At 39.5% G+C, this 23,531-nt stretch overlaps 1 protein-coding gene across 17 annotated transcripts in view; it reads right to left on the bottom strand.

Annotated features, from left to right (window-relative positions):
• Window positions 1-23,531, bottom strand: part of brsk2 (BR serine/threonine kinase 2) — a 496,678-nt gene that overhangs the window by 204,954 nt on the left and 268,193 nt on the right. For all 17 annotated transcript variants that reach the window (XM_016993435.2, XM_062967615.1, XM_008108160.2 and 14 more), the window contains exon 2: window positions 17,695-17,789. In XM_016993435.2, coding sequence (XP_016848924.1) covers window positions 17,695-17,789 — 95 coding nt within the window. The remainder of the gene's footprint in view (window positions 1-17,694; window positions 17,790-23,531) is intronic.

The raw sequence follows: 23,531 nt of genomic DNA, 5'->3' as shown, positions 1-23,531 counted from the left end.
TGTGAGATTAAGCACTATTAAAACTTATACCTGCGTTTCTGTATTTCTTCTATCTATATATATAAAAGAGTGATGGCATCAGGGCAGCGGACAAAACAACAAAACTACAGGTCTCCCAACCTCAAAATTTGACAACACAACCCATCATCCACGGCTCTGGGTTGATACAACAAAAAGAAAAGAAAAATAAAGTCCTAATTAGAGAGAGAGAGGAATAATGGTTTTTATCCAATTGCTGCCAGTTACAAGGCTAAGTTCCGCCCACTTGGTCTCCTAGCAACCTACTCAGCCCAGGGGACAGGCACAATTAGGCCTCACTTAGGCCTATAAAATACAGATTATCAGATTTTAACTGGATTATATGGCAGTGTAGACTCAAGGCCCTTCCACACAGCTATATAACCCATTTATAATCTTATATTATCTGCTTGGCACTGGATTATCTTGACTCCACACTGCCATATAATCCACTTCAGTGTGCATTTTATACAGCTGTGAAGAAGGGGCCTCATATAATCCAGTTCTAAGCAGATAATATAAGATTATAAATATACAGTAGAGTTTCATTTATCCAATATAAACAGGCAGGCAGAACGTTGGATAAGTGAATATGTTGGATAATAAGAAGGAATTCAGAAAAAGCCTATTAAACATCAAATTAGGTAATGATTATACAAATTAAGCACCAAACATCATGTTATACAACAAATTTGACAGAAAAAGTAGTTCAATACGCAGTAATGCTATGTAGTAATTACTGTATTTACAAATTTAGCACCAAAATATCACAATGAATTTAAAACACTGACTACAAAAACACTGACTACTAAAAGGCAGACTGCGTTGGATAATCCAGAACACTGGATAAGCGAATGTTGGATAAGTGAGATTCTACTGTAATATGAAATAATTACTGTGGTAATCCAGTCCACCCCAATTCTGCCATGGAGGACACAATCCAAGCACGCCCAACAGAAGGCCACCCAGCCTCTCAATAATAATAATAATAATAATAATAATAATAATAATAATAATAATAATATCATAGAATCATAAGGTTAGGAGACAACCCTAAGGATCATCCAGTTCAACTTCCTTCTACCATACAGGACGACACAAACCAAGCACTCCTGACAGACGGCCATCCAAGATCTGCACACCAATAATAATACAAATCGAATAATAGAATCAGACAGTTAGGAGAGACCCCTAAAGGCCATCCAGTCCAACCCAATTCTGCCATGTAGGACACAAGCCAAGCACTCCCAACAGATGGCCAGCCAGCCTCTCAATAATAATAATGATAATAATAATAATAATAATAATAATAATAATAATAATAATAACAATAACATCATCATACAATCCTAAGGTTTGGAGTGACCGCTAAGGATCATCCAGTTCAACTGCCATATATCATGCAGGAGGACACAATCCAACCACTCCTGACAGATGCCCTTCCAATATCTGCACAATAATAATACACATCAAATCATAGCATCAGACAGTTAGGAGACACCCCTAAAGGCCATTCAGCCCAACCCAATTCTGCCATGTAGGACACAAGCCAAGCACTCCCAACAGATGGCCACCCAGCCTCTCAATACTGATGCTAATACTAATAATAATAACATCATCATACAATCCTAAGGTTTGGAGTGACCCCTAAGGATCATCCAGATCAACTTCCTTCTACCATGCAGGAGGACACAATCCAAGCACTCCTGACAGATGGCCATCTAGCCTCTACATAATAATGATGATGATGAAGATGATGATGATAATAGAAGCATAGAATCCAAGAGTTTGGAGAGACCCCTAAGGGCCATCCAGCCCAACCCTTTCTACTATGCAGCAGGACACAATCCAAGCATTCACAACACATGGACAACGTATAAATACTATACAATACTACACAGGGACATAGACCCCCTCTAGCCTCACCACTTTCACAGTACACAAACAACCAAATGCATACTAAACATAAAGACAACCATACAACAGACATTCAATACCACCACTACCTCAACGATTTCTCACCAACACCACCACACAACGCCAAAGCAACGTGTAGTTTTCTAGCAACAGCTAGTTTTCTATAAATGTTGGCACCTTTCTTTCTGTAAAGTCTCACAGAAATAAGGCAGGATGAGGAGACAATGAATATAAACCCTGTTGAATTACTTCTGTGCCAGCTGTACTTGGAAACTAGTGAAATAGTTGTCCATTGCTGATTTGTAGACATGTCCTTCCATCAAGGTGTGCTCTGGGTTGTCAAAAAGCTCATCTGAAAATGCACTCAGCCCTGCAACAAAGTGCAGCAGCTACATATCATTGTAGATAATAAAAACCACAAATTAGTTTGCCCTACACAAGAAATAAACTTATTAGGCTTTGAAACAATAGAGAAATAAAATGACTGTCTGAGAGTTGCCTTAGAGCTGTCAAAGTAGGGATCAGAAACAGAATATAGCATAAGGAAAATGAATGGAAATTGTTCATAATGGTCTAGGGAGATGCACAGGGATAAGAGAGATTGTATAGATCAGGAGAAGAATTTGGGAAGCTTAATTGTTTTATAAAGAAGAATTTAGCCTCTGCCTGTAAGTAATTGTGAATTACTTTGCAAAGCTATGCAAATGACTAGATCTGGTTAATTGAGAACATGACAAAAACAGACTGCAAACTTGAAGGTAGGTGATATTTAAGGGAAGAAAAGCCAGTTGCTACTGGTAATCTTATTTTCCTTGGATCTCCAACTGCAACTGTTAAATTAATATTTATTACTGACAGTTTGTACTAGAGAAAATGTTGTGGAATTGAAAAATAGCTATCAGTGCCGTTGCTTAAGGTGCTCCTTTAAGTAAGCAACCTGTTTTGTTATGTATATATGACCTCAATTTTATATGAAAAGAAATTTACTAAAATCAAACGATTCTGATGAACATTTATTAGTAATAATCAGTCCCATCCATGTAGATGAAAAGGATAATAATTGAAAACCTGTTACCATGTTTAAAGGGCCTAATTTCTACCCAAGATAGGGCAGAGCATTACACTCTATCTGAGCTGCTCCAACAAGGCTCCTGGGCATATATGCCATCTTGAAAAGGCCTATGTACTCCCTTGGCCATTCAGTAGCTGTAGGAGATTAGACTCCTCAGGATCAATCTGACTACTCTTCTACAGTATTAGCAGCAATGTCCCCTTCCTGGATGTCCACTGGGCAACAGAAGATGGCTACATTTTCTTTCAGGCTGCAGCCAGAACATTCACTGATACATTGAACACATTTCTAACCACTAAATGCTTAGCAAACTTACACCTATCATTTGTGGGAAGTGAGGCATTGTATTGATTAGCTCTTTGCATTATGATCATTAAAAAAACATATGTACATGGAAAGTGTGTATTACGTCATCAATAGAATTTGGCCAAGGACTTTAATGTAAGAAAACTCAAACTCTTTTCCAGTTGGTAGTCAACAGATGCACATACTTGTTTTGGACAAATTTCCTAGCTTCATAAGGGAAGCGATGAACTACACTACCTTTGTGAATCTTTTATAGCCTTCCTTCAAGACATGAGCTATCAAAGCAGGAAGCATTCTCCAACACAGAAAACTAGCTGCTTCATCAAAAGTCAAGTGATAAAGCTATAGTCTTGGTATCTTTCAAACCTAGTAACCATATAGCTGGTTCTGATGATATGATAAACCATGGCTTATTGTGGCAGGAGTAAAATGGCTCATGAACACTTCCATTTTTAATTAACTACAGCTTATAATCTTAATAATGATGGCTTGTTTGAAGCTAGTCAATTCCAGACAATGGATTTTTTTTCACACAAACCACTAATAAAATTAATTGCAGTTTAGCATTAAAATGTAACACTACAATGTGTTTCATCCATAAGGAACATAAAAGCTTTTGATTTCTTCTTTGTAGTTGTAGCAGAGCAAGAAAAGGGATGATGAATCGTGCAAGCCTGAGGTCTGTTGTGACTCCTTATTACATCTCCAATGGCCTATGGTCTTAATTTGAACAAAACAAAACAAAATGTACAGTTAAGAACCTTAATTTAATTGTTTCTGCTGTAAATGGAAGAGCAAATGTGCGATGTGTGTAGGTCACTGTTACCTTAATAAACTGGAGTGCAATCATCTGAACACTTGAACCACTACGAAATATCCCCATTTCTTATTAAAGCGGATGCTGTTCCTGCACTATATTCTCATCACAATGCAAAATTTCTTCTGCTCAAGCAGAATGAATGAATTTTCAGGTAAGTAAGCATACTAACATAGACCTACAGTGCAAACTTGCTGCTGTTGAGTGGTGAGGTAGTTGTTTTTTTTATACTGTGATGCATTTTAGCTACTATAGCAGTAAAAAAAAATCCCACTATGTACTTTCTCCAAGGCATTTTATAGTTCTGTAAATCTGAAGCTCAATTTATTAGTTCACATAAAAATTAGATGCCACAAAGCTTTCCCCACCCCCTTATTACAAAGAGATCAATTTGGTCATGCGAGAAAGAGAGGGTAACTTTAAGAATAATGATGCTCCCCATTGCTATCTATAAAAACGCTACAGTGTTTTAGCCGATACGTCAAGACACCACAGAAGCCTCAGTGTTCTTCCTGCATCACAGTGGCACAGCCTAAGAAGGAGGTGCCCACAAGCAAAGTAGTGTTTACCATAGTGAATCAAACAGGCTTTGAGCAGTTGAAATCAGCCACTTGATGTTACTGTAATGAAGTTTCATTTTTTAAGGTTAACAGTCTCCAGATGCACAAATATTCCCTCTGGAAGTTGCTTTAAAATGAATGGAACAAATAAAAAACACCACATCAAATCTTCAGCTTAAGAAGCTGGATATTATGTTTTAGAAAATGCATACAGCAAGTGGAGCAAACCCACCAGCGGGTGAATAAGCGTTCTCTTATAGCTTTTATACAAGTCTTTCCAGAGGCTTTATATCTTTTAGCAGGGACAGAATGCGAGCTGAAGAGTACCAGCCTGATGCACATACCATGTACATATTTAAAGAAATACATTGTCATCGAACTGGCCTCATCACACTTGAGCATTTATCCACTTTAATTCACTTTAAATGCTGTGACTGCCTCCTGCAGAATTCTGGAGTTTGTAGTTTAGGGAAGAGCCTTTAAACTGCTCATCCAGAGAAGCCCTGAGCCTTCCTACACTATAAGACTCTGAATTCTTCAGGAGGCAATCACGGCATTTAAAGTTGATTCAAATGGATAAATGCTCAAGTGTGATGAGGTCCTCTATATAAGCTGCATTTGCTTACAATGGCTTTGCTATGTTCTCTTCATCCATGGAAATGAGCAACAAAAATAAATTGATGCAAGCAGAATTATGGGGCAAACGATAATATTAATTTACCAATAGTGAGCTACTTGTTTTAACTTAATTTTAAGCACCCATTAAACTATATTAGTCTTCAATACCATGATAAATACTGGGTTCAGTTTCATTACTTATGGTGGGTTTTTAAAGGCAGAGCCTTCATTATTTGATCCCTAACTTGCTTTTCCATTCATCTGTTGTTTTCTATGTCATCCCCTTGGATGCAATATCTTATATTAAATTGATTCTACTTTTCTGAAGTTCAGATGCTCTGAATACTTTGGATGTCTTTAGCCCTACAGAAGGAGAGAAGTAGCTAAGCTACCTTCCATATGGAGAGCTCACTGAAAACAAATCCCTCTTTTTCGATCACTGAATGCACAAGGAGAACTATCACCATTCTTTGAGACACAACGTATTAGTATCCCGTGTCATACTTCTCTTGCATAATTTAGACATACCTCGAACAGGAAGGCTGGTATTTCATAAGAATTTTCTCACCACAAACATTGTTCACAAGTCACAGCCACCTGTAATGTTGCTGTTGTCCCAACAAATCTATCACATATTATTATTGGGATACCTTTTGTTTCACACTGTTGTTTCTTGGGCCAGAATGTCAATATTGTTCTGTTGCTGGAACACACAGTAAACATGTTGATATGAGTGCTTGGATAAGAAACAACCTCTCCTCCATGCTTAGGGGCACCATCTCAGAGCAACTGTGTGCCTAAGAGATTTTGGGCTCTCCGAAGGCACTTGAAATTTAACAACAGAAAAACAAGGATGATGAAACAAAAAAAAGTGAAGAAATGGCTGCCTTTGAGGACACCCAGACAACGGCTTGTAGGGCTCTGGGAGTTTTCCGAGGATTATTTTGTCACTGTGCATCAAGTGCATACTTGGATACTATGCATACTTGGACATTTCTCTTTCACTATCTGTCCAATGATTAACAAATTGATGTGATGGTGGGTATGTAATAGTTAAAAGGTAGTTTAGGAAGTGTGTTGTATGAGGGCGAAAGATAATTATGATCTCCATAACATCTATTGTGAGTCACTAGCAGGATGCTGGACCATGCTTTTAAGCAGACTTGAATACAATATATATGAGGGATAAATGATGAACAGCTTGTTTGATTCATGGGTTAATTCCTGCAGTACAAGTAAAAAATGGGGGAAATGGCATAGAAGTGCTGTGGTGCCATAATTATAACCTTCAAAGGAGAGAGATTGGAGGCGGCAGCAGCAGGGGTGGGTAGACAGTCTCATAAACAAAGGAAGCCCAGCTTGTTTACAGTATGGTGTCAATACTAGTTGAATTGTTTTTTCTATATTGGGCAAATGTAGATTTTCTATTGGTTTACAAGATCTGCTAACCAAAAACCAAGCAAACATTGTCCCTATTCAATAGTCCCTATTCAATAGTGTAAGCCATGTAACCCAGCTATTGCTTCCTCTGCAATAGAGCAATGGAATACGCAGATAGTATACCACAGATGGGCATGTTGCTTACAAGGGCCACAATATAAAGTATAAAGTATATGTTCTGATTATTTAGTGAGTGGCATGTAGTTATAACAAAGAAATCATAGTTTTGGTCAAAAGTCATTTATTCAGAAATAGAGAAATTTGTGAATTCATGAAGGTGCCTTTGCAAAGAAAGGGAAGTATAGCACAGGTGCATCTAGGCTTTCATCTGTTACATAGTTGGAGGAGGTATCATTCATCATCCAATCAAATAGCAAGCTGACTTGTCCATGAGTGAAGCATATGGGTTTTGAACTGATCATCCAAAGCTCAATTATCACCAGGAAGAGCAAGTTTTGAAATTTAGTTATTGGAACTCAGAAATGGGAAGTCTAAGTGCCCGGTACATCTTGCAAAAACAAAACAAAAAACAAAACCCTAATGTGGCTGGCCATTGAGCATCTACAGGGTTTTGTGCTTAGTATGCTTTTCTGAACTATGAAGTTAGAAAGAGAAGGCAAAAGATTCTTTGTCACAAAAATGAATTGCAGAACCCCATTTTGTGACCCTTGCTCTCAGCCTTGCCTTTTATGAGACCATTTTCTAATCTTCTTGTGCTTGCCTTTTTTGTTTGTTGTGTTCTTACACCATTGGTTTTAAAACTCTTTGGTTCCCAAAAGAGTACAGTCCCCAAGAAATGCTTCAGAAGCCACACACACCAGAACTGTATTTGGGCATCCAGCTAAAAGTAACAGGTTAGCCCAAAATACGGTTCTACTCCTAATATGGCACATGTAATCTACTCTTTCATTTGTTGTGATTCTATACCATGCCAATAGCCATATAAAAGAATCTGTGCATAGAGTCATTAAATAGAAACCATCCATAGAGTTTTTGGGATATACTCTGTAAAATCCTGTTCTAGCTTAAAGTTCTGTAATGGATCTAAGCTGTTTCCTTTAGCTCAGTTGCAATTCTTGTGTGTGCATTTTAAACAGCTTTTCCCAGCACCTCCACTTTGGGAAATTTTTCACTTGTTGGTATCTGTTCTGTCATTAAATTGTTAAAGGGTAGAACTTCTAGTTGGTAAAATCAACAACAACAACAACAGCCCATATATGCTGTCATGAAAGGTCACATCAAAAAGAATGGATTATAGGATAACTTAATGCTTAATCAAGGGTTTGATTTAAAAGAGTAAGAAATTGATAAAACCAACATGCCCATCAATTCATTCAATTTTGATTTTTCAGTGCTGTGCTGTCATGGCAGGCAGTGAGGGACACTGGGAGGTTAGCAAAGGACAGAAGAGATTTAGGAGAAAGAAATTGAGAAACAGCTGAGAGAGTAGGAGGGTGGGGAGAAAATTCATCAAAGAAAAAAGGATAAGAACCTTACAAAAGGAGATTTATTTCAGAGTCTTTTGGAAGGAAATTTCAGAAGGAATAAAAAAGGCATGTAAAAATAGCTCTGACTTCCAGTGTCACAGAGTTTGGTGAAGGGGCCCTGCCTCCCTTGGCACCAGTTTGTCTAGCATCATTCACATGTAATATGGAGCTCTCCTTTTTTTTCTCAGTGAGCAAAATGTTAGATCTATCATTTGCTGGGAATTCATGTTAAAAGCCAGCACAAGGTCCTTACTGAGTTCTTTTGGGATTATTTCAGTTTTGCCCCCTTGAAATCTTTTCTATATATAAAAATGTTTTGTCTCCCAGCTAATGACAGATTAATAACACCACGACAGTAACAACAGAAATGAGGTGTGCCATATTGATTTCATTTTGGTGGACGGTAGGAAAAAGATGAGCATGGGCCACTTAACTGATCTGTTGTTTTTTCCTTTCCTTCCTACTGCAATCTGCTCACATAAAATATGTTGCATCACAAAAATGAGTCCAAGATAGTTTCCTAAATCTGTTTACAAGCTTGCAGTACTGAACAGATGTCAACTCTTGACGGATTCCAGCATGACAGCCACTTTAAAGTAAAGCAATATTGGCTTTGATGACTAAATCAAATCCAGCCTAAAATGCACTTTCAATTTTGCAGCCTAAATGTTCAGATTAATATTGCAGGATGAAACTCGTGCAAGAAGGAGCATGCTGCCCAAAGATTGGATGCTGTGAAGCAACACAATAAATACCTGAGAAAATCAGCTATCATTTTTTGGGATTAAAAAGTATGTTAATGAGATCAAAATTATTTCAATTAATTCAGAATAAATCAGTTTATATTTTTAAAAACATTACAATTTCAAATCCATTTCCAGAAATTATTGTTTTCAATGGAAGACCTACCCAATCTTCTGTCACCAAAACTTTTTTTTTTACTTATTTGATATATATCCCTTTTCTCTTCAAGGTCTGGGAATCAAGATCAGAGCAGGTCCAGATTACATAAGACTAAAAAGTAGTGAAGATAAAATGCCATTAAATAAATCAGACTTTTATTTCTAAAATAACAGAATAGAATAAATTAACTGTATAGATTACAGAATTAAATTAACTATATAGATGTTAGATTATAATAAATCTATAGAAATTAGTCTTCAGGTATGATCTTAGTTTAGACAAAATGACTATTTTTAAGGAGACACTAAAAAGACACATTGTTTTGAATGAGACAAAGCCAAAGCATTCCTACAACTATGAATTTCTGCTTCCAAATGGCAAGACACATGGATGCCTTATTGTATCTGACAAGCTTCAAAAATTCCAGACAGTGAAAGAGGAAAAAATAAGGCCACTGAAATGTTTCCAAATGCAAAATCCTGGGTCAAAAGTTTAGTGTGCTAATTAGAGTTTCATGCTTTGAACCAATCCTTGAACTGACAAAGAGGCTCTTTTTTGGTTCAGTATCCAAATGTCACAAATGCTTTTAAGGATTTCATGTGGAGGTCCATTCTCCTAAATTTGGAAAATTTTGGAAAAAGAGATCATTCATGGACAAAAAGGTACATTCATTTTTTTTTTAAAAAAAAAACTCATTAAATTTAATGGCAGATCAAGCTTTCTTCATGTAGCAGATGCTTTTGTGGAAAGGCAAAGGAGAAACATCGGAGCTGTTAACCAGTATGAATCTTCTATATTTATCTATTACATTCTCAATGCAAAAAATATCCTGCTCCCAAGCCCGCCCCCCGCCCCCCCCCCCCCAAAAAAAAAATGCTTCGTGCAGATTCAGGGCATTTAATATTGTTTTCAGGTAAAAGGTAAAGGTTTCCCCTGATGTTAAGTCCAGTCATGTCTGACTCTGGGGGTTGGTGCTCATCTCCATTTCTAAGCCGAAGAGCCGGCATTGTCCGTAGACACCTCCAAGGTCATGTGGCCGGCATGACTGCATGGAGCGCCATTACCTTCCCGCCAGAGTGGTACCTATTGATCTAGGTACCGTTGGACAATTATGGACCCAAGAAAGACCAATTTCAATTTCTCTCTTTGCTCACCCCTGGTTTAGGTTCTAATGACTACTTTATGAATACTGGACCTGTGAAAATGATTCTCAAGCCTTTCTCTGTTTCATATCAGTTATGTTTTTGTTATTGATACTTTATTTTCATCATCACCATCATCACCACCACCATCATCATCATCATCATCATCATTTAGCACTATCACTGCAAACTGTACTTTTTATGTAAAAGAATAACAAAAGAGTTCCCTGTTCTAAGACTTACAATCAAATCAAGGCATGACATGACATGAAACGACACAAAAAGGGAATGGGATGGAAGTGTGGGAGGGGGATATATTTGGCAGATACTGCCTCTTCTCTCCCTCTGAGCAGGCATGTAGCCGGGGGGGGGGGGGGGCTTGAGGGGCTTCAGCCCCCCCTCCCCTGAAATTCTCAGGGTGGTCTGTGAGAAGGCCTTACATTTATGATTTAAACTGTTATGTTTATTCATATCATGATCTGATCACCATGCTCGATATATCCTATATGCATGGGGGTATTGGGATAACAATACAAAAGGTTTGCTAGGGTAGACCCTCTCCCGCTCAAAATCCCAGCCCCTCCCGAAACAAAATCCTGGCTATGGGCCTGCCTCTGAGGCAGGGTATTCGGGAGGGCCTTCCATATGCTTCTGGGCATAGGCATGATGGAGCTGTACCTCCTTCCAAGGTCAAAGTATTGGCAGTTGGGATGGGCCTTTCATCTGCTTCTGGGCCTAAATATGATACATTTGACTAGATACTGCCCCAAACAGAAGTATGTTTAGCACACGTTAGAATGCAAGCCACATTTGGACTGTGGAGATAATTTCTATTTTGATATCTGAAACCCCTTCTCAATAACTTTGCTAAGAAAACCTCATGATTGGTTCATCTTAGGGTCACTAAAAGTCAGAAACAACTTGAGGGTACATAATGACAACAACAACAGATTCAATGTTCAACATGGCTGACTTAGCAGCAGAAATAGCAATCCTCATTTCTTGACTGTACTTTCAGTGCTGGCTCCATGGTAGATTAAATGTAGTTGCATGGGAAAGCCTTTAAGAGTAAACCATCTGTCTCATTGCAATAAGAGAGAACTGCTAATATTATAAAGCATCAGATCCTGTCTGATCTGAAAGCTAAGTAAGATCAGCCCTACTTGCATGGGAGACCACTAACAGGTAACAAGAGCTATGGGCTATTATTCTGAGGAGAGAACCAGCAAATCCATCTCTGAGTCTTCCTTGCCCAAAAAAACTCCTATGAAATAAATGGGACCACCATAGGTACACAGATGATTTGTAGGCACTTACACTAACACTCAAATGTAGCTTATGCTGCTTTTAGCATCTCTCATCTCATTTCGTAGTAGTTCAGACCATTATCCATTGTAAACTTTAGTTTAAACCCAGAATAAACAGGAAAGATGAACAGAATGATCACTCTTCTGTGACATTTTGATGTCCCAGAACTGTTAAGCCCATCTTGGACTGTCTCTAGGTCTGGTGTTTACAGCCCTTACTGGAAAAACCAAAAATAACAGAAGATGATACATAGACATCTCTCAATTGGCACCAAAGGCTTCCAAATCCATTACTATCGAACATATGACTGTGCAATGCCTTACTGTCCTTTTGTAGCTCTAAGAGCGTGAAAATGTAGAATCTAGGGTTTTGATCAAGTCAGTTTTGAAACTTGTTCAACTGAATCAATTTATCCATCACACAAATTTAGAACAAAATGTCCTAGGCTTGTTGACAGGTTTGCTCTTTCGACAGGTACAGCGTGTGTTCATGATTCTTTTTAAATTCCCTATCTAAAAAATAATTCAAAGTGCAAGAAGTTGTGGGTGGGATGGGAAAAGGAGGGAGTCTGTCTTCTCAGTAGGAAATCACAATTACCTGACTCCTTTAAACGCTGAGAGAGCTGACAAGTAAGCACGTTTTCAGGGCCACTTTCAAATCCCAGTTTTAAAACAAAACAATCAATAATAGACCTCCGTCCTCAAACTACATCAGGAGAAGCCAGAAGACTAAAAGATAAGACACACACCCACACACCAGCATACTTTTTTATCTCTTTGAACTCAAGAGGATAGGAATCTCACCCCTGAAGTTCTGCAGAGCTAAATGGGTTGTTATTGGAATATAAACTAGGGCCATAGAAGGAGGCCAGGCGTGTTCTGTGCAGTTGAGCTCTTTGATGAGTGTCAATCATTTCTTCAGTTTGTTCACCACCTACGTGCTCTCAAACACACAGCACAGACAGGAAGATACTTCTAATCTGCTCTCCTCCAGAGAAAAAGAAAGGCTTAAAATGGGTACTACAATCATGTGAAGAAGCCAATCCCCCTTCCCTCCCTATCCCATAGTGGCTCCTTTTATTAGAGCTGTCTCTGAACAAAGACTAGGCAAAGAATGTGAGGCTTTGCTTTTTAAAAGTAATGTGTTACTTCTTCTTGTAAGAGAAACATATTTAGTTGTATAGGTCAGTTAAAGCTTCTGACAACAAAATTTATTTTTACAAAGTCTTTTTATACTTGTCTAGAGCTCCCTTTCCTTCTCCTGCTCCCTCTAACTAGATTTTTCTTACCACCATTGGCATTGGGAGGATGGTGGAAGAGCTTTCCCCACCACCCAGAATGTTAAAAAACAGATCTGTAAGTCTGGTCACCAACATGAAAATTATTAGAAAAGCAGAAAGTTGTGAAAGAAAAATAATAATTCCTGGATACATTTTGGAAGAAACTTTGAAGTGGTATAGATTCCAAATGCTTTTGTTCACTCATACAATGCTTAGCTGACTTTGTTGTTCAACATCACATCTTTATTCCTGAATAAAATGTCTGCTGAAACATGTTCAAACTACTCTTGATTCTTGTGGTTGAACCTATCCCATTCTTTCCATGTTATTTCTCGCACAGAAGTTTCTATTAAAGAAGTAAAGGCCAGGAACACATCCACTTCATTAACTGAGTTATACCTGCGGATAACTTCTAAAATTATAAAAATGGCAATTGTCCCTCTCTCATCTAAGTAATGTTTTAGTTTTGTTTACTATCCTTAAAATAATGATGTAATCCATCATTAGATTGTTTTTTTAAAAAATTAAGACTATCTCACCCCCAAATGTTAACAAATTACAGGTAACATTATATGCCAAATCCAGAAGTCAGTTTTCTCCTTCTGGGACCATCTAGTTCAGGGGTTTTCTTAACTAGACTTTAGGCCCTGGAGCAACTCTTTGCTCACACCTGTATTAATGACCTACTTCTAACCTCTGTCTAGACATGCCAGGCTCCAAAATATACATCTCTGCTATTCAAAGCATAACCCTTTGTCTCCTTCATATGATTCAAGTATGGTAAACAATAAGAGCAAGAGAAATCTAGAACAATATTATAATGAATGTACTCATTGGTTGCTCTGAGTTGCAACCAACTGAATTCTAGGCTCTCCAAAATGGAAAAACTGTAACAGTGATGTGTCAGTTAAGTTGTATTTGTGTTAAGTGAGGCGGCAGGTAGTTTATAGCACAGAAAGATTCCACTGATAAAGTTCACCATCCCTTTGCAGCAAATGGTTGATTTGGGATCCTGAACAGCTGCTGTATGTATGTGTGTATGTGTGTGTGTGTGTGTGTGTGTGTGTGTATATATATATATATGTGTGTGTGTGTGTGTGTGTGTGTGTGTGTGTATATAAGTTTAGGAATTTTAATATAAATAAACTAAATATCTTTACCTCTTCTATTCCCTTTCTCGGGGTGATTTTCAGGCATTTTCAGTGTCTGAGCAGAAAAATGGTGGTGGTGACAGCAGCACTTGACACTTCCACTCAAAGGAAAACTGAGAGAATGTCAGTCCTGCTAATGTGCGGACTAGGACTTGAAAAAATATTTTAAAAATAAAAAGAAATTTCTCAAGTGTCATGAAACCTGAGAATGAGAATCCTAGACAGGTGACAATCTCCAATGCTGAATACTTTTCCTGCACGTGGATGTGTATGTACATAAAATGTCATTTTCTGTTCAGATAAGAAGTTCAATGAAAAGAAAATTGAAACAGTTATAACAGAAAATAGCCTTTCTGCACAAAACAAGAACAAAATAAAAATAGCCTTTCTGTACAAAACCACATATACTTCTGTTCACAACTGCAAATAAATCAAAAGATGTAGTTTTGACAACCTTTTCACGGAGAGGAGAAAAATTGTATAAATCTTCATTCTTGCCAGTGAGACTGAAATTTATGAAGGCTTGCATTCTTAGACTGTCAACAAGACTGCTTGTTGCTACCCTCCATCAACTGACCATTCACTTCAGACCCAGAATCCAGCCCTCCTTGCATTACTGATCAAACATCAGGCTTAAGGAACTTCAGCACCAAAGAAACAAGTCCAAACCAAAGAAAACTCTTATCACAAGTTGATCACCTCTAATCCACAATTCCACATCCAAAATACTCCAAAATCCAAAATTGCCAATACTGTCAACTGTTTCAATCATTTCTTTATTCCAGGGAGATAGATAGATGACAGACAGACAGACAGACAGACAGACAGACAGACAGACAGACAGACAGACAGACAGACAGACACAGACAGACAGACAGATAGATAGATAGATAGATAGATAGATAGATAGATAGATAGATAGATAGGGCTGGCAGGTTTCTCAGCAGAGTCTGCACTGAGGTGAGGATAAATCAAAACATAACATATAGGTTGAGTATCCCTTATTCAGAATTCCAAAAACCTGAAATATTCCAAGATGGAGAATTGTCCACATGGGTAGATGAGATAGTGACACCTTTGGTTTCTGATGGTTCAGTGTATATAAACCTCCCTTCATGCAGAAAGTTATCAAAGGTATTGTTTAAAATTACATTCAGGCTATGTGTACAAGGTATATATGAAACATAAATGAATGCTGTGTTCAGACACATGCCTCATCGCAAAGATATTCTGTATGTAATATAGATATTCCAAAACACATCTGGTTCCTTGCATTTTGGATAAGGGCAGCTCGACCTGTACAATGAAAGAATAAGCATTTATATCTGACAGGTTTCTTGCTCTACTATCTCATAATTAGACCAGGATTACAAATTTGACTATTTTATGCTGGTATTATAGCAGGCATTTGGCTTCATTCTTAGAAATAACACTCAGAGCTATCTCAGAAGTGTGTAAAAAAGTGTTGAATGTAAGAGTCTAGGATACCCAAATTGATACTCTGAGAATAATCCATATGCCTACACTTTGCAATCCGCTCACAATCCAGTCCCTTGGATAAGGGAACGCAGGCTCAAATGACACATTTATTGCAGTTTCATTCTCCACCATGCTTGTCCCTGTATCATCTCCACAGCAGCAGTTCTGTTAATTGAGACCAGCTGCTTCAATTCTGAATTATTCTCTCCAGAAATATTGATAGTATTACATTATGATTAGAAAGCACTTTACCAAATGCCTCTCAATTCTACACAGCTCAAATGAAGAGCAGCTGCAGAGAAAAAAAGGCAGTTCCCTCCATACACTTTATTATTATTTATTTTTTAAAAAAAGAAGCTTTAGTTGTATGGACACACGTGCAACTCTAGAGATTGGCTAGATGAAAAAGAGAGGAGGGAAGTGGTAAAGCACTACCAAAGACCAAAAAATGCAGGAGAGAACAAGGACTTGGTTTTAAAGAGTTGGCTCAGCTGTTTTGGCAGAGGTCCTAAAAACCTCAAAGGCACTAGATTCTGTCTGATCTTGGAAGCTAAGCAAGGTTGGCCCTGGTTAGAATTTAGATAGGAGACCACCAAAGAATACCAAGTGCTGTGGGCTATGTTTTCAGAGGAAGGAACTGGTAAAAGCACCTCTGAGTACTACTTGCCTAAGAAAATCCTATAATATTCATGTGATCACCATAAATCAACAGGTGTCTTGAAGAATATATACACATTCTTCCTGGTAGACAGTACACTTGTACCTGGCATAAATAACTCCAAGGGCTGTCATTAAAATAGAAATCTGTGGGCCAATTCATTCATGTTTTATATGTATACCCAAAAATTATGAATGTTATGAAATGCCATATTTAGACTAAGATAATATTGATATAATGACATGTCACACTACCAAGGCTAAACCTGTTATCCTTCCAATTTGCCCTCTGGTTTATTTGAAAGTAACCACTCCAAGTTATCATTTTATGCCCAGGCTGCAAACTACAAGAGTTCACAATTCAAGTTTGATGAATTTTTTTTTTTTTTTAGAAAAGTAACATGACATCACTGATTTCTTAATAAATGCAGCTTCTGCCTGGGCATTTTGACAGGATGTACAAAATACACTATAAATAAACAGTGAAGGGGAAGCAGATAAAGATATGTTTTCTTTTCCTCACTCCATAATTTAAAATATTTTAAAGTATTTGTGAGCATAGTAATCATTGCTATTGATTGAGCAGTGCTCATTTTCAACCACTCCAATAGGCTGCATTGAAGGCTTCCTGACATTAGCAATATTTCATTCATCCATGGATAAAATATGTTCCCACTAGTGTATCATGGAAAGGTAAATACTAATCTGGACAAGGAAATCAAGCAGATTTCCCATTAAACTGTACAGATGATCCTGCCTTTAACCAAACTTTAAAGTTGCTTATGTATAAAAAGCATTAAATAAGTGGAACTATCTAAATGCACTGGGAAAAATATTGTCTCTTATAGGCCATCCTGTTTTTTTGACATGGTTGTCATAGGTATACTCTCCCAACCCACCCAATGAAGAGAAAAGCTTCATAAAAATAGCATGACACAAAAATCATGAACATGTATTTCATCCAATTACAACCCCACTCATCTCTACTGTACAATACCAGCGTAGTTAGAAATTCCCTTTCAACTTCACGGAGCCATGTCTAGACCTTACATAATGTTAATATCTCTCAATGACTCGAGAACACGTTTCTGAGAATCCTCAAAGCAAGGACAAACCCAGAAGACTTTGCTACCTGAAATGAAGAAAGTTCTAGCTCCAGGCATTCTATACATAAATGATTACAGAGCAGGCTGAGAAACTCATATATGCCAGAGCAATGCAGGCAGACCAACCCCATTCTGCAAGTGCAACTGAGATGAGCCAAGCCTAGATATCAGCTCCTCTATGTTCAATTACTGTGCCACAATCAGACGTTCATTTTTGTTCTTAATTAAAACATATACACACTCCACTTTAATTTCGGTCACCCCCCCTCCTGAATTATTGTTGTATTAGTATTATTTATTATGCAAAGCACAATTCTAACATTGACAGGAATGTTTGTTAAACATAATTAAAGTTATTAATTTTTCATGGAACAGAAGACACTGCATCAAGAACTCTTTTCTCCCACCCCAGACATCTCCCATTAGAAAATTACCTTCATTAGCACCGACTCACTGAGCTTTTCTCTGTTGACAATTTTTATAGCGACCTTTTGACATGTTACACAGTGAACCCCCAACTTCACAAGCCCTGCAAAAAAAAGAAGAAAACAGAGAAAGAGGGATAGAATTGATTAGAAGCATACTCAGTTATATTTTTCTTGCTATTAGCTTCATACTCAACTATATTTGCATGCTTATTTATGGTAGTTTTGTTGGGCCTCTCTTTTTTCACAGATGTAAATAATGAACACATTTCAAACAAGTCCTGCAGCAATAGAAATATGTAAGCATTATCCTTGGCATTCCTCACTGCTTATGTAGCCATTGGCAAGACTGGGACCTTCTCTTTGCGTGTTCCACTGACCCACCAGCTCAACTAGAAGATGATATTGTTTGAATTAATTGGATTTATCTGTATTTGCTTCAACTATCTTGAACGTTTGCAACAAATAATTATGTTAAAATATACTAAAAGCCTGAAGTAGTTTCCAAGGGATCACACACATCTTAATTTGGAGATAAGTCTCCACTAATTTCAAAGCCTACAGCAACCTCACAGCATATGGTGTAGATGACAGGCCAGACCTATCTGATTGCTAGCTTTTCCTGTTACCTATTTTCATGCTTCACATCAATTGCCATGATGCCGGTGCATTTGTCTTTGGCTGGACACAAAGTGACTGTCTGGCTTGATTTAAATTTAGAGGGAGGATCACTTCAACATCCAAGTGCTTTTTTATCCCAGTTTTGAAGGGCTACCATTACTCAACAAAGCTGAATAACCATTTCCATCATCCATAACCTTTGAGGTCAAGCATTGCTTTGACCTCCAATATGGAAACTGTGAAGCCCCTCTCCTCCACACCACATGGATGATTCCAAAAGATCTATCAAGCACAATAACTTTCTTCAGAGGATAGGATGTGGAGAAGATATTTAAGGTTACAAAGCACTAATCTATTTTACCATTCTTCTTCCTGAAGTGCTCAATTGGGTTGCTGTTTCCTTAAGTCAAAAAATCAGAATTTAAATCTGGTGGCTCTCAAGTCAAGATAAATATTCCTAAGGCTTTTAAAAAAAAAACCCTATAAAAACATACCTCTCCTGTCTCCCCAAAGATCTGTCTTGAAAAGACATAATAGATTCTTAGATCATGAGACTGTCATCCTGGACAGGCAGGTGTCCAAGGCAATTACTGAAAGCACGCTGGATTCAGGGGGCATCTCTTTGTCGATGACCCTGAGTCTTCACATTGCAAAAAAAAAGGCGTCTTCATTAATCAGACCAAGAAAAGAAAAGAAAAGAAACAAGGACGAAACCATATGACTACTGTTGTCCTTAGTTCAAGTTAGTGACAGCAAGGCAAACAATAGTTTAGTTAAGATCTGAGCAATCAAAGCAGAGCCATCTAATCCCAAGGTAAGTAAGTAAGTAAAAGTTTATTTGTATACCGCCCTCTCTCCCAAAAGGGACTCAGGGCGGTTTCCAATATAAAATCAGCATAAAACATTGTACAATAAAACACTGAAAACACTATAAAACGCTATAAGAATTAGAAACGAAAACAAAACATAACAATTAACTAAAACAATCACATAAGCAGGTGCCCGCAAATTGGGAAAAAACCCATCCTTGATCTTCTTGAGAGGCTGATGATGACTTGAAGCCTATCTATACAATGGTAATATTTGTCTCATGCTAATTAAAGAATTAAGGAATCCTAAGGAATGCTGGAATTTGTAGTTTTGTGGAGAGCTTAAAACTCTTTACTTGAAAGCTCTCATCAACTTTCCTGAAGTCTTATTCTAAGGCATTCTGAGTACTTGTCTATATTGCAGAATTAAACTGATTTAATCCTCAGTCCCTCTCTTCTCAGTGAAGACCCTTCTAAGCATTTCACTAAAGTACCAGTGTCCTAATTCCTTAGGACAGAAGCATGACAAAGCAGTATGAAATGGATGTAACAACATACTATAGATACACTTTGGAACATGTTTCTGTTGGCACTATTCACTGAAAGCCATAAAGACAACACTTTGCAGGCCATCATACTCCCACACACGTACAGAAAGCTGACACCACATCCAGACAACTGTTCACAGCACAAGCAATTTATTTATTTATTTATTTATTTATTTATTTATTTAAATCCTGCTCTTCTCATGCTGACAGGGACTCAGGGCAGCTTCACAACCGGCAGCAATTTGATGCCCGACATACAAATTCCAAAAATACAATTACAATTAAAATCAAGCATTAAAACATAAATTATTAAAACAACAATTAGAATCACACAAGTTTAAAATGCAGCAATGCTTTGGTGACATTAAACTTGTGGATATTCTGACCTTGTCCCATAAGTAGAACTTTACAGTCATGTTCAACATTCATTAAAAAGGCTATAATCCAATGGAACAGGGAAAGGTCTCATGATTTTAATGTCCCGAAGAGTCCAAAGCTTTGATTCTGTTTTCCACTATTCCAACAAAATCCTAGAATCTTTGAATTCAAGAAATTTACTAATGTACCCCCATATATTCCACAGAATATATTAATATTTAATTGAAGTTTTTGATTGCATCATTTTAAAGAGAATTAAAATATTGCAAAGCCCAGTTTCCACATGTTTAATGGATGAAAGCTCTTTCCAACATGCATGGTTTTTAATCATAGCATCTTTCTATTTTATTTATTTATTACATGCATTTATACCCCGCCCTTCTCCCCGAGGGGACTCAGAGCGGCTTACATTCTGCCACGAGGGCCAGCAACAAATATACTATAAAAACAAAACAATTAAAACATGACAAAAACATGATAAAAACATGATAAAAAGTATACAAAAATTAAAACGCCCCAAAGCAGCGATATTGCACCATCCTCAGTCATTCACTACTGCTACAATTACAGATTTGCGACCCGATTACAACAGCCAATGAGCTTATTCGCTGAATGCCTGGGCGCAGAGCCAAGTTTTTAGTTTTCTTCTAAATCCCAGGAGGGATGGGGTTTGCCGGATATCGCTGGGGAGGGAGTTCCACAGCCGAGGAACCACCACCGAGAAGGCCCTGTCCCTTGTCCCCACCAGCTGCGCCTGCGAGGCAGGTGGGATCGAGAGCAGGGCCTCCCCGGAAGATCTTAAGGTTCTAACGGGCTCATAGGAGGAGATATGTTCGGATAGATAAGCAGGACCAGAACCGTTTAGGGCTTTGTAGGTCAAAACCAGCACTTTGAATTGGGCTCGGTAGCATATCGGCAGCCAGTGGAGCTGGCTTAGCAGGGGGGTTGTACGCTCCCTGTAAGCCGCTCCCGTTATTAACCTGGCTGCCGCCCGCTGCACCAGCTGGAGCTTCTGGGCCATCTTCAAAGGCAGCCCCACGTAGAGTGCGTTGCACTAATCCAGCCGGGATGTGACCAGAGCATGGACCACCGTGGCCAAGTCAGACCTCCCAAGGAACGGGCGCAGCTGGCGCACAAGGCGGAGTTGTGTGAAGGCTCTCCCGGCCACCGCTGAAACCTGAGGCTCCAGGCTAAGCGATGAGTCCAGGATCACCCCCAGACTGCGAACCTGCGTCTTTAGGGGGAGTGCGACCCCGTCCAACACAGGCTATAACCCTATTCCCTGTTCAGCCTTGCGACTAACCAGGAGGACCTCCGTCTTGTCTGGATTCAATTTCAATTTATTGGCCCTCATCCAGTCCGACACAGCGGCCAGACACCGGTTCAGGACCTGGACAGCCTCCTTAGTGACAGGTGGGAAGGAGTGACAGAGCTGGACATCATCTGCGTACAGATGACATCTTACCCCGAAACTCCGGATGATCTCTCCCAGTGGCTTCATGTAGATGTTAAACAACATGGGGGACAATATCGACCCCTGCGGGACCCCACAGGACAATGGCTGTGGAGCCGAGCAGGTGTCCCCCAGTGACACCATCTGGGATCGTCCCTCCAGGAAGGACCGGAGCCACTGCAGAACAGTGCCTCCAATGCCCAACCCGGCGAGTCGTCCCAGAAGGATACCGTGGTCAACGGTATCGAAGGCCGCTGAGAGGTCCAGCAGAACCAGCAAGGACACACTCACCTTGTCCTGTTCCCCGTGAAGATCATCGACTGTGATGAACCATGGGCCTTGTAGTTCTGCTCAGGACATTGTAATCCCTGATGAAGATGAAAACTTGGGTTTTTTACCTTCCCAGTCTGAACTGGATTCCTCTCAGCCAGATACTTCCCAGGCAGATCTGGAAACCTTGCACCTGCAAGAAAGTTGTGCCCCAGAAGTATGTCAAACAACCCCAGAGCCTACTTCTCCCGTGTTCTTGCGCCGGGAGTTTTGTAAACAACAGAGAAGTTTGGATTCAGCTTCGCGCAGGAGTGCGAGGATAGCAGCTAAGAATGTTGCCAATTAACATTGGTTCTCGTGAGAATCTTTAAGGAGTTTAACATCTGGTCTCAGAGTTTAGCTTTCGTTTCTGATTCCCAGAGAACCGCTCTGGTGAGAAAGTTGGACTCTATATAGGTGTTTTGCCCGCGTAGCAACTTCGCGGAGTCAATTCGTCAGCCTGCGGAGCGAGTTGTGTTTGGACAGCGCGCTCCGATTCAAGCCTCGCTTCAGCTCAAGCCTTGCCTTGCTATCCAGCCTTCGCCTTGCTTCCCAGCCTTGTTTACCCACGGACTTTGCCTTGTTTCCCAGGACTAATCCTTGCCTTGTTTCACGGATTTTACCAAGTTATTCCACGGACCTTGTTCTTGTTCTTAGTTACCTTGTTCCACGTTCAAGCCTTGTTTCAAGGATCAAGTTATTTCCTAGCCACGCTCAAGTTTTATGGACTAAAGGACCTTGTCATCTCCCCTCACTTTGCTTGGCAAAGTGAGTGTTTCGGTTATTGGATTACAACTTTGGACCTTAATATTTCTTATTGGACATTGCTTTTTTGGACTAATTCTGACCTTTCCTGAAGGGTCTAATTCTGGACTATTTCCTACACTTGTTTTTATTAACTTTATATATTCCTTCAATAAAGATATTAGTTAGATTCTGGCCTCTGTGTATGGTTATTGGTGCCTCTGCCGCCTGGGTCGTGACAGTTTGACTCCGCCACCCATAAGCACCAACTAACCGAGGCCAGGATGTCTACCGGAGCCGCGCCGGCTGGACAGCCGCTCAGCTACACCATCAGCAAGGACGAAGTGGACCGCATCCGTGACAGACTCAACGCGCAGGATGGAGAAATAAAAGGGTTGAGGGAGCGCGGAGTTCGCCTCCCGGCCATGGCGTTGCCTACCAAGTTTTCTGGAGAAGCTGCTAAGGTTCATGTTTTCCGCCGCCAATGTCAAGCTTATCTAGAGGCCCGTGATGCCGAGTTTCCCCAAGAAGACATCAAGGTGGCGTGGGTCTACAGTCTTCTAGACGGACCAGCGGCTAGCTGGGCGACGGCCCTGTTTGATCAAGCCTCCCCCCACCTAAATTCAGCACAACGCTTCTTGGATCACCTTAAGGAGACCTGGGGAATCGAGGACAATTTGGAGGCAGCCGGTCACAAACTCCGGCGCCTCCTTCAAGGAGACAGACCCATGTCTCAGTACATAGCCGAGTTCCGCGTGCTGGCCCACAACACCGGCTGGAACGATGTAGCCCTCAGAGGACAATTTCGGGAGGGTCTCAACATTGAAATGCTGGAAGAAATCTCCAAGGTGGATCCTCCCCAGACCCTCGAGGCACTCATTGATCAATGTTTACGGGCTGAAGTCATGATTGCCAACAGGAAACAATGGGTTCGAGGCCAGGGCGGTAGAGCCGGGGCAAAACCCCCCGCTCCCGCCAGTGTTC

Source organism: Anolis carolinensis, chromosome 1 (assembly GCF_035594765.1).
Source record: "Anolis carolinensis isolate JA03-04 chromosome 1, rAnoCar3.1.pri, whole genome shotgun sequence".
NCBI classification, from domain to species: domain Eukaryota; kingdom Metazoa; phylum Chordata; class Lepidosauria; order Squamata; family Dactyloidae; genus Anolis; species Anolis carolinensis.
Note: the sequence above shows the minus strand (reverse complement) of the source record. Positions and strands in the feature narration are given on the sequence as shown.